Source organism: Pristis pectinata, chromosome 2 (genome assembly GCF_009764475.1).
Source record: "Pristis pectinata isolate sPriPec2 chromosome 2, sPriPec2.1.pri, whole genome shotgun sequence".
Taxonomy (NCBI): Eukaryota; Metazoa; Chordata; class Chondrichthyes; order Rhinopristiformes; family Pristidae; genus Pristis; species Pristis pectinata.
The window spans coordinates 61369830-61395950 of NC_067406.1; the positions used below are offsets into that span (position 1 = coordinate 61369830).

General features: G+C 41.1%; 1 protein-coding gene across 9 annotated transcripts in view; it reads left to right on the plus strand.

The window, feature by feature from the left end:
- Window positions 1–8596: 8596 nt before the first annotated feature.
- Window positions 8597–26121, plus strand: part of clocka (clock circadian regulator a) — a 93829-nt gene continuing 76304 nt past the window's right edge. For 2 of the 9 annotated variants that reach the window (XM_052010006.1, XM_052010014.1), the window contains exons 1-4: window positions 8597–8685; window positions 14952–15036; window positions 18567–18641; window positions 20656–20749. In XM_052010006.1, coding sequence (XP_051865966.1) covers window positions 20727–20749 — 23 coding nt within the window. In that variant the 5' untranslated portion in view covers window positions 8597–8685; window positions 14952–15036; window positions 18567–18641; window positions 20656–20726. Of the gene's footprint in view, window positions 8919–9069; window positions 9200–14732; window positions 14846–14951; window positions 15037–18566; window positions 18642–20655; window positions 20750–26121 lie in introns of those variants that run through there. The other 7 variants (XM_052010009.1, XM_052010007.1, XM_052010008.1 and 4 more) reach the window with 7 other exon arrangements.

Below are 26121 nucleotides of genomic sequence, written 5' to 3' on the forward strand. Positions count from 1 at the left end.
CAGAGGAAACTCATTAATTGAGAATAACATGGTCAATCATTTTTAACCACATGGAAAAATTGGGAAAGAAACTAATGAAATCAAGCACAAAGGATGTCATCCATGACGTTGGTCAAGGGTCAGTTCAATGCGTTATGAAAAAATGGTAGCTATACTGAAGGAATACAAAGAGATATCTGAATGTTGCAAAGACAATGAGCAGTATGCTGCATACAGAGAGGTGAAGAGTAACACACTAGGGTAGGGCAAACAAGGCAAGGCAATACACAACAAATGTTGGAAATACTGAGAAGTGGAGAGGAATACAGGGATTATGGAGTGCCTATCCACAGATCACAGAATAGCAAGCAGAGGCTGTTGATCTACAGAACAGAACCAATGGAAAGCTGTTCAGCCTTATCACCCTGGGATTCAGCAAGATGCACAATACCGATGATGCTTTATTTGCATCTTATTCTGAGAAACACCTCCAGAGGTCACTGTACAAACTGAATCACGTCTGTGAGGAGGTCATATTGACTATCAGCATCAAGAGGACAAATGCCATGGGTCATGATGCTGACACATTGCCAACAACTGGCATTGGTAATGTGTTACTGGAGGCTGTTGACAATTTCGCAAATCTAGACACCGTAATCACCAACAAGCTGTCATTTGATGCTGCAATCAAACACACTTTGTAAAAGCTGCAGCTATTATGTCCAAAGTGAGCAAGAGAGAGTGGACCAACAGCAGTTTGTTGGGGAACACTAAACAGCAAGTCCACATGTCTGTCTCCTTAGTACACCCCTCTGCAATAATGAAGCCAGGGCAATCATGCAAGGCATGAAAATGGGCAACAGTTTCCACCTCCACTGCCTTAGATGCATCCATGCAGGACAAGATCACCAACCTAGAAGTCTTAGGTTATGCCACTTCCATCAGCATACAATCATACTAAACCAATGATGCTTGTGAGGGGTTGGTGTGCTCTTTGGATGAACAGCTGGATTCCCAGGGTCATTCCACAGAGTGAACTAGCCACCGAATTACGATTTGCTGAACATCTACATTTCCGCTGCATGGACGACTGTATGTGAGATATGAAGATGGCAGACATTGACACTGACAACTGGGAGAAAGTCTCCTCCTTTGGAGGCTGACTTTTCAGGAGGAAAAGGCGCAGAGAAATGAAAAGCACAACTGGCTGAGAGTACAACCCAGAGAAAACAAATGCAATGAAGTTTTATATTTTCTCAGTCCACAGTCTTCATCTGCAGATAGTGCAGCAGACACTTCCATACCAGACTGGGGCTCCTGAACCACACCCGATGACGTTTCACATGGAGCTGACCAACAAGACACAAATTATTGCTCTACAGGATGGAATGCTGCCAAATCAATGTCTTCACAAATGCATTGAGCCACAGCATATCCAGAGGTAGTGTTTTATTTTGCGAGGCAGTATCCTTAAACCAAGGGTGGTACGGTGGCACAGTAGTTAGCGCTGCTGCATCACACCTCTGGGGATTTGGGTTTGATTCTGGCCCTCGGGTACCTTCTGTGTGGAGTTTTGATGTTCTCCCTATAACTGCATGGATTTCTGCCAGGTGCTCTGGTGTCCTCCCACATCCCAAAGACGCACTGGTAGCCTACTGTAAATTAACACTTAGTGTAGGTAAGGAACAAAAATAAGCAGATTTGATGGGTATGTGAGAGAGAGGAAGTTGCAGAGCTACAGGGAAATAAGGAGGGGAGAATGGGAGTGTTGGGAGCTGGCAGGGATTTGATGATCCCCTGTGTGGACTCCTTCTGTGTCACAGTAAGTAATTGTATCTACTTACATGACAAGACTTCAAGATGGTAGACTGAATATATCTGCAATAATGTTACATTATTCTGAAGGAGGCATATTACTTGACTTTCCTGTCCAATAGGATGATAATGACAGAATAGAACCTTCATCCATACAATACATTGCTTCTTTTTTGAAAGCAAAGTGAAACACAAATAACTTATCATTAGATACCACTAATGAATGATAACTGTGCATACTGTCTGGTAACTTAAGAGTTTTCCTGATCTCCTTACAGGATTTAGCATTTAATTAACTTTTTGAACAGTTTGAGACTGAAGTTGAACTCAAGCAGGGTTCTGTCTCTTTGTCAGATTTGCTTGGATTTGATAGTTTACTTCCTGAAGTCTGCACTGGACCTAACTGATCCAATGGCTTATCATCCAGACTTGGCGAGATCATTTGATCCACATGAACACTTTGGATTTCACTAATTTCAACTAAATATCTCTTGTTTCTGAAAATATCTTCAATGGTTCCTATATCCCATCTGTGTGAACTCAACTTGCGAAGTGGACTAAGGACATACATATGCCTGTTTTGGTTGAATATGTCTGATTCATGTCATAGTTACAGTATGTTTTTGATTCAATATTGTTGAATGAGGCTCAGGATTGTTATCCTCTTCATTAAGAGTTCTTAACTACATTGTTTTACTGTTTGGACTTGTTCTGTACTTCAGCAAGCAATGTTTCATGCTGAGTATTGAATTTCCCTGCAACAGTCAACAGCTTCCTTAACTTATCTGAATGACCAACTTCCCAGCTGCTCCATTTGAAACCAGATGCTGTGAGGAAATGAGAGTACGCTTGATAACATTTTGTTTCATAAAGCTTGTCAGAAATTAGTTCTTCAGGAAAGGTACAGCGGGCACATATAGACCTCAAATCATTGATAGTACATGAGAGGGTTGAGAGCTTCAAGTTCCTGGGAGTGAACATCACCAATAGCCTGTCCTGGTCAGCTCACGCAGATGCCATAGACAAGAAAGCTCACCAGCGCCTCTGCTTCCTCAGTAGACTAAAGAAATTCCGTATGTCCCCTTTGACACTCACCAACTTTTATCGATGCACCATAGAAAGCATCCTACCTGGACGCATCACGGCTTGGTACGGCAACTGCTCTGCCCGGGACCGCAAGAAACTGCAGAGAGTTGTGGATACAGCCCAGTGCGTCACGGAAACTAGCCTCCCCTCCTTGGACTCAGTCTTTACCTCTTGCTGCCTTGGCGAAGCAGCCAGCATAATCAAAGACCCCATCCACCCAGGTCATTCTCTCTCCTCTCCTCTTCCATCAGGTAGAAGATACAGGAGTCTGAGGCATGTACCACCAGGCTTAAGGACAGCTTCTACCCCACTGTGATGAGACTATTGAATGGTTCCCTTATATGATGAGATGGACTTTGACCTCAGGATCTACCTTGTTGTGACCTTGCACCTTATTGCACTGCACTTTCTTTGTAGCTGTGACACTACTCTGTACTACCTCAATGCACTCTGTACTAACTCAATGTAACTGCACAGTGTAATGAGTTGACCTGTACAACCGATCGGTATGCAAGACAAGTTTTTCACTGTACCTCGGTACAAGTGACAATAATAAACCAATACCAATACCAATACCAGAGGTAGTAGTGACTAATGACTATTGCCAAGAAACTATCCCTTATCAACTATCATGTTATGATATACATTCTCAAAGCGACGTGCTATGGCCTTGCACAAACAAGATTCCATGCAAATGGTCACAGGAAAAAAAATTAGGTGCTGCAAACTTACCTAAAACTTGCCAGGTGAAATACATCAATATGCTTCAACAGTTCTAAATAAGGACTACTAGAGGCCATCCCCAGGTTAAGAAGGCCTGACACATGGACACCCCCTACTTACGAATGAATATCATAATGATGCAAGTCCAACGTACGCACATACATTCATTCTTACGGATGGCAGAACTAGTTTCCTCTCTCTCTCCATTTTTAGTAATTGTTCTTCCTCAACAGTCTTGTGTTTTTGATACCATCCATTACAATACATAGAGGAATGGTTATTATATCAAATAATTTTTGCGTATTTTCTAACTTAGAGAAAAAGATCAACTTACCGACGTCTGTAAAAATGGAACCTGTTCATTATCCACAGATGGCCTGTATCCGTATTGCCAATTTATAATGTCTTCAGAAATATATTGAGGGGCAGCATATATACTTATACATTAGAGATAGTGGTTTATTTTGCAAAGCAGCACCCTTAAACTATTAACAAGTTGAAACTTGAAGCTGGTAGACTGAATGTTCTGGATTGCCTATGCAATGTTATGTTAATGAGAAGCAGCCACACCATAGTGGTCAAGAAGGCACATGAACTATCTTCCCAATGCAAGGTACAATAGGGTCAAGATAGAAATATCTAAAACATTAGCTGGGACACAGCTAGAGTAGTTGGCATTGTTACAGTCACAGTGTTACAGGGAAGGACATGATATCAGTAGATGCAGAAGAAATTTATAAGGATGTTCTTAGAACCGGAAAATGTTAGTCATGGTCTGCTTATTTAGGAAAGGATATACTGGTATTGAAGGCAATCTAAAAGAGATTCACAAGGCTAATTCCCAGGATTGTTAAGGTTGTCCTATCACAAGTGGCTGAAGAAATTAAATCCTTATTTTTTGGAGTTTAGAAGAATGAGGGGTGATCTTATGGAAAAATATAAGATTCATGGGGGGCTTAACTGGGTAGATTGTAAAAGTATTTCCACAAGTGGAAAAATCTCAAATGAAGGGACAAGATTAGTGGGGCACAGAAGCTTCTCACAGATGGTGGTTGATCTACCCCCAGAAGATTTTGCAGACTACAGCATTGGGTGTATTTGAAGAGGAAGTAGATAAATTGCAGAAAGATAAGGGAATTGAGGCCTGTAGGGAAACTGGCATGGAAGGCAAAATGAGGCCTGGGCAGATCCACCATGATAAGATTGAATGGTGGGACAGGTGTGAAGAGCCAAACTGCCTACTTTGCTCTTATTTCCTTATGTTCTAATGAGGACATATACTGATCTGAGATTGGTTCTTGGGAAGAAAGCAAGCTGAAGGAGGATTTAACTGAGTCCTTCCTAGAGTGAATTGGCGAGAAATCAAAAGCCAGTGGACATAGATTGAGCTCAATTTGTGAAAGGGTTAGAGGGGAGTAGATGAAGAATATTTTTATCTGGAGCAGTAGGGATCTGGTACTCACCACCTGAAAGGAGAATGAGATAAAAATCCTCAATACAAATAAAAGGTACTTGGATTAGCACCTGAGATGTGGTAATTTATAGACTGATGGACCAGGAACTGGGAAGTTGAATAAGCCCAAATAGTAATTATTTTTTGACCAGCATAAACAAAATGAGCCAAATGGCCTTCTCCTATTCTGTAAATTTTTGTGATTCTCTGACACTTGAGCATTATAGTATGTCATTTTTAAATTCAAAGATATTTACTTTTACTTTGTATGTAGAAGACATCTATAAAAAAAACAGGGGAATTGTGGAACAGCAGTATTTATTGGTCACCTCTGGCAGTCTGGTGACAACATTTAAAATCAAACACACAGTGTGGGAAAGGAATTGGAAATAGGCCAGAAAACTGGGTGTGAGCAGATTTATTTTCCTGAACAACATGAATCAACCAGTTGATGTTTTAAATTGGACATTTTAATTACCTTTTGTCAGTGCACAAGTGTCAGATTGGGACTCAGAACTCATTACCTCAGTAGTTAGCTACTAAACCCCGCCCAATTTTATTGACACCGCAACCACCTCCCTAAACATTGATTCTTTTCACCACTTCTAAATCCTTGAAGTTTATCACCTGAAACATACTGTCACCATATAATAATAGCACCGGCTGCAAGTTTTCCTCCAAGTCACAAATGACCCCAGTTTGGAAAATATAATGCTATTGCTTAATTGTGGTAAGTGAACATTTGGTAACTCCCTATCTAATGGCACTGTGGAAGTTTCCAAGTGGGCCAGCAGCAGTTTACCATTCCCTTCTCGAGGGGAATTGGGGATAGGCAAAATATGCCATTAAAACCTTCATCCTTTGCACAAATAACTTTTTCCCCCTCCCCCAAACCAACCCCACTTCTGTCCTAACAAGCCTTTGTACCCTCTTAATGCAGCTCAGGCTTGAATACGTCTGTGTGTTCCTTATGGTATTCTCCAATAAGCTTTCTGACATTGCTTCCTGCTGAACCAAGAAAGTTTTGCTGTTACATTGCCCCCAACATTTGGCCACTTCATCTTTCCATTGACTCAACACTCCCTCTGCTGGTTTCCTATTATAAACTCTAAGCAATATAGTTAACTCTACCGTATCTAATACCACACAAGGCATTTGTAGTTGTTTTGCTTACAACACTTTGCTTATATCTTGAATATTTCTGGTTTTCTCATACAAATCATGAACTGATTTAAAACTTCACAGTGGCAATTTTGAGATCAGTCCAAATCCAAAGACTTTTAACACAAAATAATTTTGTAAATCCACAGATTATACAGTGCTTCCCATAAAACATTTTCATAGAGTACAGTAAGGAAACAGACCCTTTGGCCCACTGAGATCATGCCAAAAATCAAAGACATATCTACACTAACCACATTTTATTCGCCCCACATTCCCATCAACTGCCACTATCACTCACCTACACACTAGGGGTCATTTTACAGAGGTCAATTAATCTACCAGCCTCTGGGGTGCAGGAGGAAATTGGAACATCGGGTGGAAACCCATGCAATCACAGGGAGAACATGCAAACTCCATGTTGACAGATTCCAGGGTCAGGATTCAACCTGGATCACTGGAGTTGAGGCAGTAACTCTACTAGTTATGTGATTGTACTTCAAACAGAGTGGCACAATTATATGCTTTCCTTGTGATGCAAGAAACATAATTGTGCATTACTTGTTTCTCCCATAAATAACACCTATAACAATTGGGGAAGTGGCAGGGAGGGTGATTTTGAAATTTTACAGCTATTTTCAGTAAAATGAAGCAGCCTTAAAAGCCCAAAATAACGTATTGGTATTGGTTTATTATTGTCACGTACCGAGGTACAGTGAAAAACTTGTCTTGCATACTGATCGATCGTACAGGTCAATTCATTACACAGTGCTGTTACATTGAGTTAGTACAGAGTGCATTGAGGTAGTACAGGTAAAAACAATAACAGTAAAGTGTCACAGCTACAGAGAAACTGCAGTGCAATAAGGTGCAAGGTCACAACAAAGTAGATCATGAGGTCAGAGTCCATCTCATCATATAAGGGAACTGTTCAATAGTCTTATCACAGTGGGGTAGAAACTGTCCTTAAGCCTGGTGGTACGTGCCCCCAGGCTCCTCCTGCCTGATGGAAGAGGAGAGAAGAGAGAATGACCTGGGTGGGTGGGGTCTTTGATTATGCTGGCTGCTTTGCCAAGGCAGCAAGAGGTAAAGACAGAGTCCAAGGTGGGGAGGCTGGTTTCCGTGACGCGCTGGGCTGTATCCACAACTCTCTGCAGTTTCTTGTGGTCCTGGGTAGAGCAGTTGCCATACCAAGCTGTGATGCATCCAGATAGGATGCTTTCTATGGTGCATCGATAAAAGTTGGTGAGTGTCAAAGGGGACATACTGAATTTCTTTAGCCTCCTGAGGAAGTAGAGGTAAATCTAAATAATCAGAAATCAAAACAGAAAATACTGTGAATACTCAGCAAATCAGGAAGCATTTGTGGAGAGAAGAGCAGAATTAATGTTTCTATGGTCTTTTATCAAAAGTGGGAAAAGTTAGAAATTAAACAAGTTTCGTGCTGCAGGGGAAAGTGGGTAAGTGCAGAGGACAAGAGAAAGTCTGCGATGGGATGGAAACCAGAAAACCTGTTATGATGGCTCATTGACCTGATGCATTAACACCCTTTCTCTCTCCACAGAAGCTTTCTGAACTGCCGTATTTCCAGTGCGTTGTGGTTTTATTTTGTAGACCAGGAGAGATTAAATGACGTGTAGTGGTGGTGCCAGCTAACAAGAGGCTGGCAAAAGGTTTGCTGGAAAAGATGCAAATAGAAGGTTGATTTATTTGCAATATTTTTGTCTGGTTATGCCGAACAGTCGCAGAACCGAAACCTTCTCAGTTTCTCTCATTAAAGCGCCGCCTGACCTGAAGAGTAGTTCCAGCAATTTCTGATTTTAATTTCAGATTTCCAGCAATGGGCAGCATTAACGGGCGCTTCTTTTCAACTTCACAATCGAGCCATCAACCAGCAACACACAAGTTAACGGCGTTACAGGTAGGGAGCGGGGTGGAGGGTCGGATAAAGTAGTTGCCCTCCGCAAACGAACTTTTGCAAAAACACTGACAGCGGCAAGAAAAATATATAGGTCAGTCCCCACAATGCTGCGCGATTCTCAGCACAGGGATTTTAAAAGCAACACTCGCTCTTCACGGGCAACAAAAATATGAGCTCTCAACCACACTTCATACAGGAAATCCCGCCTCCCCATAAAGAAAAAAAAGCAGACAATCTACTTCAACTGCCACTGCAAACCATTATTCGTCTGACTGCCGACCCTCTGCCCTACGTTTGTGGGGATGCACTGTGCCCCCAGGCTGCAGCCGCTGCCGCCCGCCCGCGGGTCCAGTCCGCAGTGTAAGGTTGTGTCCCAACAACAGCGAGAATTAGGTCAGTGGAACTCTCCCAGAACGCACCACGCGCCAGGCGGGGAGGGGGGGCCAGCCCCAGCCCACAGGAGGCGCTGTGAGGGCGAGCGAAGGAAGCAGCCTGAGCATCGTTGAAAAGTTGCAGCAGGCGTTCGGAAAATGTGCGCGGCTGAAGGGTAACTTGCAATAATAAAATATTCTCTTAAAATGTTATAGATAGTCTCGGCTTTCAAGGAGAACATATTGAATGGCTGGAAACATCTAACGGTAGATTATATAAGCAATGGATCTTGCAACATAAAATAGAGCTGCAAGGAGTTTCTCTCGCCCACTGGACATCTTTAAGGCACAGCAGACTTTTGATATTCGTTTAAACGTGTGACCTGGATCATGATGGGGTTTGCCTTCGGTGTGTTTCTTTTTCAATCGGTACGGGGGGGAAAAATCACACTTTCTAACTGCAATTTAAATGTTGACTTGGGATGCCTGCGCGAGTGGCTGCCCGAGCTGTCAATCACGGCCAGCTGACGGTGCCATCAGGTTGGGTTGCAGGCGGTGCGCCGGTGTGAAGCGCTGCTGGTTGGAGAGGGCAGAGCCGGGGATGCGGCGGGCTCCGGGAGCGGGCTCGCGGCTCCCAGGGAACGTCTGAACGGCGAACGTTCCGCTCCCCCAACGAACTCCGTCCCAACGGTAAATGCGGTCCTCCCGGTCGGCGTCATTGCAGGAGAAACATCATGGGGTGGGCGGGCGGGGGTGCGGGCTTGCCTCGTCTGTCGGGGGCATGAAGTGAAGGTAGGTGCAATTTATCTCGGGGGGGGGGGGGAAGGAGAGTGTATTGAAAAGCAATTTAAAAAAAACAAGACCTGCAGCCGCTGAAATGAATGCAGAAAATGCTGGAAATAGTCAGCTCTTAGGGCAGCTTCTTTGAAGAGATGTTCATCACAGATGTTGCTTCACGTCTGAATGTTATTCGTTTATCTGAGTATGCCCGTGATTTGTTTTCGTGGGTGACTTTGTGCCCTGCTATCTGTCTTGTACTTGGTTGCCTGTTCTGGCACTCCTGCTCGCTGGGAGCGGCTCGAACCCCAAGCTGTCGGGATCGCGCAGGGTAAAGTGGTCATCCCTCCCTCCCTTCCTTCCACCTGTCAGTGGGAAGAGAGGGCTCTGCTTACAACTTGGGCTTCTGTGTTTGTTCATGCATGCCTTTTGTTTAAAATGCTTTTTTTTTGTCTTGAGAGTACAATTTCTGGCGGAAGATTCTTGTCCAAAAAAAAATTGGGCTCTTGGTTTAACGAGTTGTTGAAAGTTGTTGATTTTCTAAATATTTTATCTGCAATCGAAAGCCTTTCAATTCGCTGGTTTAACAAGTGTTGCCAATAATGCTGAATAGACAGACTAAGATTTAAAAGATTCTCCAAGCAAATTGTCCCCATTAAATTTGGCAGCAATTCTCATGTTTTATGTTTTCTTATGGCCTCCTATGTCATTTGCCCCTTTGGGTCGATGCCAACTCACATAATCCCATCAATCCCATACTCACACTTATTTCTCTATAACATTCTCTCTTGCATACCCATCAACTCCACCCTGATTTTTCCTGTCATTAGTTGTATTCTGGGTAATTTGAAGAAGAAAATGGTTAGTTGGCCTGAGTACAATTACGCACCGGCCAGCATATCTTTGTGGGAGAAAACTGGAGGACCTGAGGGAAAACCACATAGTCACAGGGAGAATGTTCAAATGCTGTAGAGCACCTGATGTTGGGATCAAACCCAGGCTGCTGGAACTGTGAGGCAGCAGCACTACCTGCTGTGCCACTGCATTGCTCTCCCCTTCCCTCCCCCCCCCCCCCCCCACCCAAGCTCAAGATTATTCAACTCTTATATTCAGAAACTAATATTTGGTGTCTTGTTCCTGACTATATTTTAATGGTTATTGATTTTTTTTTCCTCGCAACTCTAACAGTCTTGCTTCAAATGCAAATCCAGGGTGAGTGCAAGCACATGTCTGTTTACTGAGTCTGCATAGTTGGATTCCTTCGCACTTTTGCATGTACTTTAATTCATTCAATATTTATAACAGAGAACCTTCACTTTTTTGACTGAATCTCAAACATTTCAATTGCTTGATGTTGGAATAGAGTTCCTTGCTTGAATGTAGGTATTTGAGTTATCTCCTAAAATTTCTGAATAAAAATGGAAACTATGAAATGTTAATAGGATTCCTGCAGGATGGGAAGAAATTGCAGTTATTGGTTTCAGAAAAGTGAGCACAGTTTAAGTATTTTCCAAATCACTGCAGTTCAGTATCATTTATAAATTTGCCACTGGACAAACCTTCATTCCAACTTCAATGCACTTTGACACGTTGATGTGACTCAGCAAGCAAAAATGTTTCCTGAGGGGCAAGGAATTTTTTTTTTCCATTGTGCACATTCACAACTTTGAAACATCAGTTTTTGCCCAGGGGCTTTTATGATTTTTAAAGTGCCAATATGCTTTCATGATGTACTAAATCTAAGCACGTTGTTTTTCTCACTGCCACCACCCCTGATGGGCCTTTAAATATCATTACTGCACTTACTAAGTTCAAATGCTCTCTGGAGATAGAATCGAAGTTTGGAAAGGAAAAATCTATAATTACAAATTGTATTGCTGGATACTTGTTCACAGGAATAGGACTGATGTCATGGATGTTATTAGAAGAGTCATATGTAATATAATATCACTGTTCCATGAAATATAATATTAAAGCCCTTTAGACTCTTATAATTTTCTTAACATTTATTTTTGTCAGGTTGGCTATTATTGCCTATATCTAATTATCTTAGAGTAGATGGTGGTGGGTTCTCTTGAAGTGCTGCAGTCTGTTATGTTGTTAATGCTGGTGTATTATAGAAGTAGTCAAATGTTTTCCCCCATTTCTCCCCCCCCCCCACCACCACAGTAAAAAGTGAGCTTAGCATGCAGTTGCTCAGTTATATTTTCAAATTTTCTTGTGTAAAACTGCACTCCAATTTTCTGCTGCACTGAAATTGTTTCTAACTTGTTTACCTTCAAATGTGCAATCAAATTACTTTCTGTTAATATTATGATGATGTCGCGTATCATTGAAATACAAAATTATCGCAGAGGTGGTTGAAAGATGAACATGCCTAGCAACTCAGCATTCCAGGGTATAGAATCTTTCAGGTGTGGTGATGGGAGCTGGCGGTGATGTAAAAGAGTAAATATCAGTCAAGGAGTTCAATACTGCAGTGTGGATGAAGGATATCCAAGACGAGTCTAGGTGATTGGAGCTAAGAAATGAAGATGGGCAGTCACTTTAGGGGTGTACTACAGGATAGAGAAGCAGGTACATAGACAATTCACAGAGAAGTGTGAAAATATTAAGGTAATAGTGGTAGGAGATTTCAACTTCCCCATATTAACTAGGATTACTGTAGTGTGAAAGGCTTGGAGGGTCTGTAATTTTTAAAGTGCAACTAGGAGAACTTTTTCATTCATTATGTAGATGCTGAACCTAATCTTTGAGACTACATCTAGTCAAGTGGGGGGAGTGTCTGTAAGAGAGCATTGTGGAGATGGTTTTGGGTTTGTTGTGGAGAAGGAAAAGGATAGAACAGAAATTAAAGTCTAGAATTGGGGGAAGGTTGATTTCGATATGATAAATTGGACCTGGCAAAATGGATTGGGGGGCATCTTCTTGCAGCTAAGTCTACATGCCACCATTGGGAGGCGTTCAAAAATGACATGGGGTTTAAGGTCAACATGTTCCATAATAGCGAAGGGGAAGGCCGATATTCCAAGGAACCCTGGATATCAATGGATGATAAAGGTTGGATAAAGAACAAAAGTAGCTTATGGCAAGTTTAGAGAGCTGAAAACAAGAGGGTCAACAGGAATTCTATAATTAATAACAATCCAAAAGGTGGAGGTATTAGATGGAGTTGTGGATAGCAAGAAAGGTTATCAAAGGATACAGCAGGATATAGATCAGTTGGAAATTTGGGATGGAGCTTAATCTGGACAAATATGAAGTGTATTTTGGGAGGTCAAATGCAAGAGGAAAGTATACAGTAAATGGCAGGACCCTTAGCATTGATGTACCAAGAGAAATTGGGGTGCAAGTTTGTAGCTCCCTAAAAGTAGCAACACAAGTGGATAGGGTGGTAAAGAAGGGATATAATGTGTTTGTCTTTATTGCTTGGGTCATTGAGTATAAAAGTTCTGAAGTCATGTTGCTGATGTATAAAATTTTGGTTAGGCCACATTTGGAGTATTGTGTGCCATTCTGGTTGCCACAATATATGAAGGATGTGGAGACTTTGGAGAGGAGCAGAAGAGTTTCCCCAGAATGCTGCCTGGATTGGAGGAAAAATAAAACAAACTGCTGGAGGAACTCAACAGGTCAGGCAACACCTGTAGAGGGAAATGGACAGTTGACATTTTGGGTTGAGACCCTTTATCTGATTCCTGGATTGGATTGCATTAGCTGTAAGGAGAGGTTGGACAAACTTGGATTGTTTTTTTTCTGGAGCATTGGAGGCTAAGGACTGACATGATAGAAATATGTAAAATCATGAGAGGCATAGATAGTGTAGATAGTCTCCCAAGGGTGGGAATGTCAAATACTAGAGAGCATGGGTTTAAGGTGAGAAGAAAGTTTCAAGGCAAGCTTTTTTTTTTAAACACACAGTGATAGGTGCCTGGAATATGTATTGCCAGAAAGATGGTAGAAGCAGATGTGATAGCAGTGTTTAAGAGGCAATTAGACAGACATATGAATAGGCAGGGAATAGAGGGATAAAGATCATGTGCATTCAGATGGGATTAGTTTAGATTAACATCATGGTTGGTGCAGACTTGGTGGGCTGAAGGGCCTATTCCTGTGCTGTAGTTTTCTATGTTTCTATGTCTTGGTGAGCTTAAACGTAGATAAATCCCTGGTGTCTGATGAGAAATATCCCAGGCTTCAATGGATGGCAAGGGATGGGATTGCTGGGGTTCTGACAGAAATTTTCAAATCTTCTCTGGCCAGAAGGGGTACTAGGTGATTAGAGGACAGTAAATGTAGTACATTTTATTCAAGAAGAGCAGCGGGAATAATCTAGCTAATTACAGCCCAGTGAGTCGAATTTCAGTGGTGGGGAAATCGCTGGAAAAAAATTCTGAAGAATTGTATTAATCTCCCATGGAGAGGCAAGTGCTAATCAAGAATAGTCAGCATAGCTTTATTAAGGGGAGATCCTCTCTGACTAATTAGAACTCTTTAAAGGAAGTAGTGTAGATGATGTAGTCATTGCGGACTTCATTAAGGGTTTGACAAGGTCCCACGTGGGAGACTGGTTCAAAGAGAAATTTGGCAAATTGGATTCGAAATTGGCTTGGTGATAGAGTGGTGGTGGAGGGTTAATTTTTCCATTGGAAGTCTGTGATCAGTGGTGTACTGCACTTAAGAAGTAGTTAAATGAGTATTTGAAACACCATAGTATAAAAGGATATGGGTTAAGTACTGGAAAATGGGATTAGTATAGAAAGATACTTGATGGCCAGCATGGATACAGTGGGCTGAAGGGCTTCTTTGTGTGATTGCATGACTTGCGACTCTCTATCATTCATTTAAAGTTTTAGATGCAGGTTTGTATTAACAAAAGTTATACTGCTTTGCAATGAAGGAGTATATGCATTGAATTGTGGGAAAACAGCCAAAAGTACATGTAAAGATTTTTCTCTTGAAAATTTAAATTTGAAAAGAACACTTTAGACCATGAGGTTTGTACAAGGTAGAGTTGTGTCAGAGGGCTATGATACCAATGTTAGCAGGGAATGAATTAGTAATCTAGAGAATGTGTTTGAACTCCCCATAAAGGTTTGGCAATTCAATAAAACAAAACCTGGAACCCTGCAAAAGGTGATCTTTGTTAATGGATAGGAAGAGGTCAGTGGGTTTGCAATAATTTCCATATAGTGGTGTGGTAGTCCCGTGACTAACATGGGCAGAGTTCTATGCGATTTCTTAAGAGACATGAATTCAAATTTCGCGATGGCAGCTGGGGAATTTAAATTCAAGTAATGAAATGTGGATTAATTTTAAAGCTAGGTTCAGTAACAGTGACCACAAAATTCCTTAGCAGATTGTTGTAAAAACACATCTTCCTTGGTCTGAGCTATGTTGACTCCAGACCTGCCAATGTGGTGGTTGACTTTTACTGTCTTTTCAGTTCAATTAGGGATGGAAAAAACTGACATTGCCAGTGACACCTAGGTGAACACATCAAAAATAAAACTGACCTCCTGACTGGTTGGCGGAGCCCCAAAGAAGACCTTAAACAATGTTGGTCTGAAATACTATTAATGCATTTTTGAGATCATTCAGTACAGTAATGTGGCACAATGTTTATTGTCTTTCTCTTTCCACAACTTGACTATTCCTGTTTCAGATTAAGATTTGTTGGATCATCTAACAAGTATCAAGAATCTCAAGATTAATGCATGCTTGTGGATGTGAAGTCTTGAATGGGTGTTGTAAGTTTTGATGGTCTTTTGTTTTTCTTGATTAAAAACTTGTTTTGCCTAGAATGGTACAACTATATAAAAAAAAACCTGGTTGATTGCAAATTTTGTACTTTATAGAGTAAGCAGGTTTCAATGGTTATCATACTATATTTGCATCCTTCCTACACATTTCCATCAGCTTGGGTTTGGCCTTGCACTTCCACATTTCAGCTGGAATCCAGCCCACCATTTCCCATCTCCATTTTCATGCTGTGTGCTTTGCTCCTCATTGTGGCTTGGGTTTTGCGTTCAGCAATAACAAATGGTGCTTTCCACTGATCAAGTTTACAGCTTTCGGCAGAGTTTTATATTGTGTCTTTGAATACAGCACAGAGAATTTGATGCTTTTGCAAAAAGAAAGTAATAGTGTCTCTCTTAACTGAGGCATATAGTTTGACAATATTGAATTTGGTGTAAAAATAGAGAGGGTAAAAATATGATATTAAGAGAGAGAGAAGTGCCAGAAAACAAAAAAATAAAAACAAATTTGCTTATATTTAGAAATCTCCAACAATTAAAATCTGAAGCAATGTGTCTCTACATTTGTAAAGGTACATTTTCAATGTCTCAATTTTGTGGTAATTAAGACTTGGCATGATGAAACATGAGCATACATTTTTCTATTATGCTTTGTGGGTATACAACAGATAAATAATATTTCATACTTTTTCGTTAATGTGAGTGCTGACTCTTTCAGTGAGATATCGATATGATTCTTCAGTAAAAATGTATTGTTCTGCTTGATATGCTGCACCTATAAAAAATCATCTGTTTAGTTGTATAGAGAAATCATGTTTCTGTGCTTATCACTCTAGTTTACACCCTTCTGATCTGTTTCCATCAACTTAGGTTTGGCCTTCCAGTTATACAGATTTCAGCTGAGATCCAGCCCATCATTTTCTCATTTCCATTTTCATGCCCTAATTTCCACGTTTAACAGTGCAAACAGTGGATTTTCTTGTCCAATTTGCTTCTTAATGCCAGTGACCACTAATATTTTCTATGTTATTACTAAGTGCTTTTTTTTAATTGAGCATTTTGTTTGCCAACTGGTGATCTCTGTTCTGTTCTGTCAGCTCTTTACAGCATGTGTAAATAATGACTGACCATCTGCAATGTTCAAAAGCAATATGCTTATCTATTGCTGCAGAAGTCTAGAAATGTATTTTTGGTGTGTTTGTGGTGAAGTGTGATTTTTATGAGATAGCAACAGTTGTTTATTACATTGGATTAATGATGTGTTAATCATAGGAAAATTAAAATTATGTGAATATAATTTGATAAATTTGGTGCTTGGTTTGAACCTTAATACAACTCAGAATTATGGAAAACTTGCCATACAGAAGAAGCCATTCAACCCATTGTGTCTCTGCCAGTTGTGAAAGTGCTTCCCAATCTTCCAGCGATAAGTCCATGGCCCTGTTTTCCATGTCAACCACATGACCAGTTTTTGTATCAATGTAAGCTACATTGTCATGCTTTCTACATTTAGGTCCAGATTGTTAATATATGTCGTAAGAGGCTGGAATAATGAGCCCTGAAGAGCAAAATTAGTAATAGCCTTCCAGTCACAAACGAATCCTTGGGGAGCAGACCTGTTGAAAAATTAATTGTAGGAATACTGTGATTCTATGAAGCCCTTCTTGAAAATGGGTATCTAGACCTATAATTGCAGCATTCTGAGCTTCCATGATAGCAAGGCTCATGTGCTTGACAGAAATCAGACATGGTGGAAACAGAAAATCCATAGGTGCTGGAGGTGACCATCCATTCCATACTTGAAAGGAGAAGTCCCAAACTCTTTGTAAAAATCGTACACTATGTTGATCCTGGTGTTTTCGATGTTCCCTAACTTTGAGTTTGGGCTTTCTTGAAGCCATTGCAGACTACCCAGTATTTTGGTGTGCATGTCAGTTATCCTACTTTTGGCCCATAAAAGTTGTCATATGAGTTCCTCGCAGTAGAACCAATGTGTGATCTTACCCACTGGTGTGCTGGTACCTGTTTTATCTTTCTTCCTGCTCTAGTAGCAGTGCAGGTGTCTAATATCACTTGATGAGCAGATCTTGCTCTAAATTATGCTTGGTGTCAGTATCTGAGTTTGTGGCTGCATCTGTGAAATTAAGTAATGGTATGTTCTTTTCATTGTCTTTGCTCTTTTGATCTTTGGGTAGGTTTTAGTTGTTGGCTTTCTGATATCTTCACCTTCAAAGCTTCTGCTTCACTATGGCCCTGGCCTTGACAAAGAGTTTCCTTTTAATGGCCAACCTATCAGAATTAGAATTGATAGACACACCTTTGTCCATCTGGTTAGTTCATGCTGCTTAATGCTGTGTGCTACCATGCTTGCAAGAGAGGGGAAGGTATATCAGGGAGCGTTGTATACAGTTCTAGAATAACCTCACTACTCTTGTATTTTGTACCTCAACTAATGAAGGAAAACATTCTTTGTGCCTTTTTAACAGTCTTATTGAGCTGTCATGCTACTATTAAGGATCCACGGACATTTGTTCCAAGGTCCTTCTGTTCCTTTGTCCCTCTTAATCCTTACATTACATCCAGACTGAATGATGGGGCTGTGGTGAGTTGAGCTTTGGCTGAGGATGGTGATATCGTGGTAGGATGTGACATGTGCAAGATGAATTTATTGACCTTGACCACTTTTGTGATATTAAACTTCCTCAAGCATTGCATCCTGATCCTTTGGGCAAAATATCAGAATTACTTTACTTGCCTATTCACTTCCATTGTCTTTTTATCTTGTGATTGGAGGGATACTCCTGAGAATACAAATAGTCTCTTTGGAGTTGAGTCACCTCGTCCACTAAGGCCTTAACACAGCATCCAAGAAGCCAGGTGCCTACTTTATCCCATAATCGGCTATTCTTTCCTTTCCTTGAACCATGTTCATTGTAAAAGTCCCAGCATGTGCATCAGCCGCTTGTATCCTCCCTTAAAGAGACTTGAGTAATAGTAATGATACTGGACTCCTTTGTGATTCATGTAACTACTAAATGATGTTGGCAGCAGAAGTTGCACCAAAACAGTCATAACAGGTAGGGGTGCAAAGTTGATATGTTGCCGGTATTCTACTTGATGATTGCAGATTGATCACACATTGCAATCACTGCACTGATTTTATTTTTCAAGGCATCCTTTAATTCCCTCCTTTCCACCTCCCCCTTCACTTCGCGTCACCCCCACCCAAGCAAAACCAAATCATTTGCATTTTTGACACCTACTTCTATTTCTTTGGCATGATAGGGAGCTGGTTATGAAGATGTGTACCAATATTTCATCCTGTGACTTTGAATTTGATGATAATTTGAGGATCTGTAATGTTTTTCCTCATTAAAGGCACTAATGAACATTCTTATTGGATACAGTTTTGAGTTCCAAGTGATGACAAATAATGGCTTATTTATCAGCTGGTTCTAGGTTTGACCTTTTATGCTGTGCTGGGGATTGAACCTTCACTAATTTCCATTTATGCTTTTTAGGTGAGGAGGAATCAGAATTATGTGACCAGAGGAGAAATTTTCTGCTTCTTAACTTTGAGGAAACTTGCCAACAAGGTAAATGAGGCCACTATATTGCAGTCAGGGTTCAGTGAACATAGAACAGTACAGCACAGGGACAAGCCCTTCAGTCCGATGCCACAATGTTGTGCTGAACTAATTAAGCTAATGATACCTAATTAAACTAATCCCTTCTGCCTGCATGTGGTCCATATCCCTCCATTCTCTGCATATTCGTATGCCTATCTAAGAGCCACTTAAATGCCTCTATCACATGTGCCTCTGGCAGCACATGAATGAACTACTTTTTGTTTATTTTCCCTTGGAGTTTCTGTGATTAATTTATTTTGTTAATATTATTCAGCAAATCAATATTATTTCTCAGCATGACAACAGTGGTGTAAGTTACTGGAGGGAATTCTGAGGGGCAAGGTCTATCAGCATCTGGATAGACAAAGTCTGATTAGGAGGAGTCAGCATAGCTTTGTGCATGGAAAGTCGTGCATGGTGAATCTTTCAGAGTTTTTTGAAGAGGTAACCAAAAGAGTAGATGAAAGTAGGGTTGTGGATGTTGTCTATTTGGACTTCAACAAGGTCCTACACGGTCGCCTGGTGTGGAACGTTAGGTCCCATGGAATCCAAGGAGAGCTAGTTAGGTGGATTCAAAATTGGCTCAAAGGTAGGAAGCAGAGGGTGGTGGTTGAAGGTTATTTCTCAGAATGGAGGCTGGTGATTAGTGGTGTGCTGCAGGGGTCAGTGTTGGGACTCTTGTTATTTATTCATTCGTTATATGAATGATTTGGACACGAATGAACAAGGCTTGATCAGTAAGTTTGCGGATGACACGAAATTAGGAGATGTTGTTGATAGTGAAGAAGGTTATCGTAGATCACTGGGATCTTGATCAGTTAGGGAAGTGGGCTGAGGAGTGGCAAATGGATTTCAATACAGATAAGTGTGAGGTGATGCATTTTGGCGTTTAGCAAACTGGCCTTCATTGGTCAGGGCACTGAGTACAAGAGTTGGGACATTGTTGCAATTGTATAAGTCGTTGCTGAGGCCACACTTGGAGCACCGTGTACAGTTTTGGTCACCCTATTATAGAAAAGAAGTGGTTAAACTGGAAGGAATGCAGAGAGGATTTATGAGGATGTTGCCAGGGCTAGAAGGCCTGAGTTATAGGGAGAGGTTGGCCAGGCTAGGTCTTCATTCCCTTGAACGTAGGAAAATGAGGGGTGACCTTGTAGAAGTGTTTAAAATTGAAAGGCATGGATAAGGTGGATGGTAACAGTCTATTCCCCAGGGTAGGGGAGTCTAAAACTAGGGGGCGTAGGTTTAAGGTGAGGGGGAGAGATTTAAAAGGGACCTGAGGGGCAACTTTTTCATGCAGATGGTGGTGAGTATATGGAACGAGCTGCCGAAGGAAGTGGATGAGGCAGGTATAGTAGTATCGTTTAAGAAGGTACATGGAGGAGCAGGGCTTAGAGGGATATTGGCTGAATGCAGGAAATTGGGACTAGCTGGGTGGGCACCGTGGTTGGCGTGGACTCGTTGGGCAGAAGGGCCTGTATCCATGATATATTGCTCTATGATTCTATGACTCTAAATCAATTTAACAGTTAAAGTCCAAAATGAGATCAATGTAAAGGATATTTTTAAAGGCTGGTTTTGTGGATTCTGAGATAAGTAATGAGGACAATGTGGGAACCACAGATGGAGCAGGCGGTGGCTGACAGGTTATGCTGGTGGATAGATAGAGTTAGTGCAGGGCTTTATCTAGGGCTTTTGCATGCTTTTGATGCATGAACTCAAAGTTCTCAATATCATTCTGAATGTTCTTTCCCCGCTTTGAACAGTCAGGGGTCAGAGGTTCCGAGGATTCTGTAGGGATACTACACTTCATCGTGGAAGCTTTAGCAGTTTCTCAAAGTAACTTTCTCAATTTAAAAATGTATCCCTGGGCAATTTATCATATTATAATTTTCAGTGTAATCCACATAGTTGTTGGAATTTTTTCTGTGGTAACTTCATATTTTTTAAAATTATGGTTGTTTTTTCTTTATCCTTTTAGTTAATTGGCCTACCATCTCACATAAGATGAAGTATTTCTGCTTTCCTCGACCACAGTAATCAGGGAGCAAAATGAGTTCAAGCTGTGCTGACAGGTATGAGCTTTGTATTAATTTTTAAAGTTTGAAGTATATTTTATATCGGATAAAATTAACTAACCAGTGATATTACATATGGTGGATTTGTGTACTTGTGTGTCTGATCCTGTTGTTCTACTGCCCTATTTTGCTTTATATTATAAATATTACTTTTATTGCAAAGTGCAAAACCTCATTTTTTTCTAGCTAAAAATTAATTTGCCAATTATGACATTTCAGTTTTATTGATTTCATTTTGTTGTTTGTTGCAGTCTCCATTCAATTTTGCTGTCCACCTTGTTCTTAAGTGTTCCTTCAAATTTGGCATGTTTTTGATTTGTGTGTTTTGCTTCCAAAGTCTAATTTGCTAATATAAATTGTGAACACCAATGGTTTCTGCATTGATCCATGTGGGATTGCACCTTTTTGTCCTTTACTTCTACTCCGTATTCTGTTTTCATAAACTAGTGTGCATTCTGCAAATTATTCACCGACTCTGCACTCTTGAGTTTATAATAACCTTAAACTGAACCATCCCATATCAAACAAATTAGCAAAATATTCTGTGGGCACATAAAAAAGAAAGTCAAATTGGAAATAGGGTTCTGAGGCCAGTCTAGATAAAAAAAAAACGTAGATTCAGATAACAAAATGGCAAAAATCTTAAATAGCCTTTCGAACATCCAGATAAGTTGGACTAATTGAAATTATTGCTTGAACTTCCCTATTACTCTTTTGAAGAATTCAGTTAGTTTAGTCAATCAAGCCCTTTTAAAATGTAATACTGACAATGTATTATTTTATTTTGGTGTCTGGTTGTCTCTATTTCTTTAGTAGGGATTTCTTTATTTTCCTGTTAAAGATTTTAATCTGACTGATCTGTCGTTCCTCGAACATAGCTTTATTTAAGAAGGAACTTATGCTAAAATATTAGCTTATTTCTGTCCTCTGTCATGCATGTTTTTCCAATGATTTATTAAATGTGTATAATAGTGGCTTTGCAATCTTCTCCCCTCAGTTCTTTTAAAGTTCATGGATACAATCTATTTGGATTTTCTGGTTTTATCTCCTTGAATTGATTTGTTAATTTAAAATGTAAAGGAAAAATATTAAATGTGGTTGTATCATTTCCAACCCCTTTGACTAATGTCAAAGAACTCTATCTCTCTCTTAACGAGAAGCAAACATCTTAAATAATTACATTGCAATTTTGTTATTTCAATCTGTACTTTTTAACTTGGAGACACGAGACTGCAGATGCTGTAATCTGGAGCAAAAAACAAACTGCTGGAGGGACTCAGCAGGTCAGGCAGCATCTGTGGAGGCAAAGGGATGGTCAACACTTCGGGTTGAGACCCTCTTGTAAATTTTACCTTGACAGGTTTAAAATTCCATTTCCGTTTTCTTTTTTTTACTTTAAAAGAGTATTTTGCTACCTTGTTTGGTATAGGATACTTTAGTTTTATATTTTCCATTTGGATTCCTAATTTTTCGGTCTTCCCTAATTCCTTCCTAATATGGAAGTGAGCTGATAAGGTAAGATATCTTCATTAGTCACATGTACATCAAAACACACAGTGAAATGCATCTTTTGCATAGAATGTTCTGGGGGCAGCCCACAAGTGTCACCATGCTTCCGGCGCCAACATAGCATGCCCACAACTTCCTAACCCATACGTCTTTGGAATGTGGGAGGAAACCGGAGCACCTGGAGGAAACCCATGCAGACGCAGGGAGAACGTACAGACTCCTTACAGACAGTGGCCGGATTTGAACCTGGGTCACTGGCACTTTCTGCCTGAAGTCCCAACGTGTCTGCACTTGGACCAGATGTGAAGAGGCCATGTTGCTGGTCCTCCTCAATCTTGAGCCCAGCAGTGAAGTCAGGATGGCAGCTTGGCCTCAAACAACTAGAGGTAGAGGGCTTGTTGCCATAATTCCCTGATGGAAGGCACTGCCGGATCCATCACTGATGTTTTAAAAAAAAATTACTTTAGTTTTTAAATGTCTAAGACTTGGAGTTGGATTCTCCAACTCCAGTTGGAGAGGGGAAGGCAGCAGTAGCCAGGATCATGGCACTGTGAGTGGCTCTGTTGTACAGAAGGGAAGGAAAAAGAGTGGCAGAGCTATAGTGGTAGGGGATTCCATGGTAAGCGGAGTAGACAGGAGCTTCTGTGGCCGCAAACGGGACCCCCGGTTTGTGTGTTGCCTCCCAGGTGCAAGGATCAGGAATGTCTTGGAGTGGCTACAGGGCATTCTGGAAGGGGTGGGTGAATAACCAGTTGGCGTGATGCATGTAGGTACCAACTATATAGGAAAAAAGCAAGATGAGGTCCTACAAGCCGAATTTAGGGAACTAGGCAATAGATTAAAAAGTAGGACCTCAAAGGTAATAATCTCAGGATTACTACCTGTGCCACATGCTAGTCAGAGTAGGAATAGCAGCATAGTTAGGATGAATATGTGGCTACAGCAGTGGTGCAGAAGGGGAGGGTTTTAGATTCCTGGGGTACTGGAACCAGTTCTGGTGGAGGTGGGACCAGTACAAACCGGACAGTCTACACCTGGGCAGGACTGGGATCAATGTCCCAGGGGATTGTTTGCTAGTGCTGTTGGGGAGGGTTTAAACTAATATGGCAGGGGGGTGGGAATCCATGCAGAAAGACAGAGGGAAGCAAAGCAGAGACCAGAGCAAAAGTTGGAAAAGGGAAGAGTAAAAGTGGAGTACAGAAAAGTCAAACGCAAAGGACACAAAGGTTACTAGATGCTAAAAGGACAATGAGTGTCAGGGCGCTTTATCTGAATGCCCGTAGTATTTGAAACAAGGTCAGTGAACTTGTGGCACAAATCAGTGCAAAGGGGTATGATTTAGTGGCCATTACAGAAATGTGGTTGCACGGTGGAGATGAGTGAGAATTGAATATCCAAGGGTCTCAGGTAATATGGAAGGATAGGCAGGAAGGTAAGGGAGGTGGGGTAGTGCTCTTACTTAAGAATGAGATCAGGGCAATAGTGAGAGACAATATAAGATCTAAGGAGTAGAATGTTGAGTCAATCTGGGTAGAAATTAGGAATAGTAAAAGGAAAAAAAATCACTGGTGGGAGTTGTCTATTGGCCACTGAGTAATAACATTACAGTGGCACAGGCAATAAACCAAGAAATAGTTGATGCATGTAAGAATGGAATGGCAGCCACAAGAGATTCTGCAGATGCTGGAATATGGAGCAACACACACAAAATGCTGGAGGAACTCAGCAGGTCAGGCAGCATCTATCGAGACCCTTCATTAGGACTGGAAAGGAAGAGGGCAGAAGCTGGAAGCCGACAGTTGTCATGGGGACTTGAGTTGGTCGAGGCGGTCTTGAGGAGGACTTCATAGGATGCATCTGTGATAGCTTTCTTAAACAGCATGTTAGTGAACCTACAAGGGAAAATGCTATTCTTAGATCTGGTCCTGTGCAGTGAGATGGGTAAAATTAACAATCTTGTAGTTGGGGATTCTCTTGGAAATAGCGATCATAATATGATTGAATTTCTCATACAAATATACAAATGGAGGGTGCAATAGTTCAATCTAAAACCAGTGTATTATGCCTAAACAAGGGAGACTACAACGGGATGAGGGAGGAGTTGGCTAGCATAGACTGGAAACACAGGCTATGTGGTGGGACGGTTGAGGAACAGTAAAAGACTTAGGAAGACAGCGAATGTCATGCCACTGTTTAGAAAAGGATGTAGGCAAAAAGCAGGTAACTATAGACCAGTTAGCTTAATGTCTGTAGTCAGGAAAATGTTTTAAGCTATCATTGAGGAAGAAATAGCAAGACATCTGGATAGAAGTGGTTCCATCAGGCAGACACAGCATGGATTCAGGAAGGCAGGTCCTGTTTGACAAACTTAACTGGAGTTCTTTGAAGATATAATGAGTGCAGTGGATAGAGGGGAACGGGTGGGTGTTGTATACTTAGATTTCCAGAAGGCGTTTGATAAGGGGCCGCATAAAAGACTTATCCATAAGATAAGGATGCATGAGGTTGGGGATAGAGGATTGGTTAACCAATCAGAGGGTTGGTGTTTCTCTGGTTGGTGAGCGGGGTGCCACGGGGGTCAGTGCTGGGCCCGCAACTGTTCATGATATACATTAATGATTTGGAAGAGGGGACAGAGTGTAGCGTACCTAAGTTTGCTGATGACACTAAATTGAATGGAAAAGCAAATTGTGCAGAGGATGCGGAGAGTCTGCAGAGAGATATGGATAGGTTAAGTGAGTGGGCAAGGGTCTGGCAGATGGAGTACAATGTTGGTAAATGCAAGGTCATCCAGTTTGGAAGGAAAAATAGAAGATCAGATTATTATTTAAATGGTGAAAGATTGCAGCATGCTGTTGTCCAGAATAACTTGGGAGTGCTTGTGCATGAATTGCAAAAGGTTGGTTTGCAGGTGCAACAGAATATCAAGAAGGCAAGTAGAACTGTTGGCCTTCATTGCTAGAGGAATTGAATTTAAGAGCAGGGAGGTTATGCTACAACTATGCAGGGTACTGGTGAGGCCGCACCTGGAGTACCGCGTGCAGTTCTGGTCTCCTTACTTGAGGAAAGATGTACTGGCTTTGGAGGTGGTGCAGAGGAGTTTCACCAGGTTGAATCAGGAGATGTGGGGTTTAGCCTATGAAGAGAGATTGAGTCGCGTGGGAGAATTCAGAAGAATGAGAGATTTTATAGAAACACACAAAATTATGAAAGGGATAGATAAGATAGAGGCAGGAAGGTTGTTTCCACTGGTAGGTGAGACTAGAAGTAGGGGACATAGCCTAACAATTCAGGGGAATAGATTTAGGATGGCGATAAGGATAAACTGCTTTTCCCAGAGAGTAATGAATCTGTGGAATTTTCTGCCCAGGGAAGCAGTAAAGGCTACCTCATTAAATATATTTAAGACATAGTTAGATAGATTTTTGCATAGTAGGGGAATTAAAGGTTAAGGGAAAAGGCAGGTAGGTGGACCTGAGGCCACGGCTAGATCAGCCATGATCTTATTGAATGGCGCAGCAGGCTTGACGGGCCAGATGGCTTACTCCTGCTCCTATTTCTTATGTTCCTATGAGACTTTTTAAGCAATTATTAAGGTTAAAGGAAATTGAACAAAAATTAATTAAAACAGTTTATTGTTGTGAATATGTTCCAAGACAAAGTAACTTTTTTCAAAAAAAGTACCTTTCCTCTGCTTCCAAAATCCTTGCCTTATAAATGTCAATTAAATCAATGACGTCTTGGATTCTGTGCCAAGTCTGACGGTGCAGGAAGTGAATGGGCAATCCTGCAACTCATCTGGGAAGTCCTGCTCAAGGGTGAATGGACAGATTTGGCCTCCAAATCTGTCAGTAAGCCCT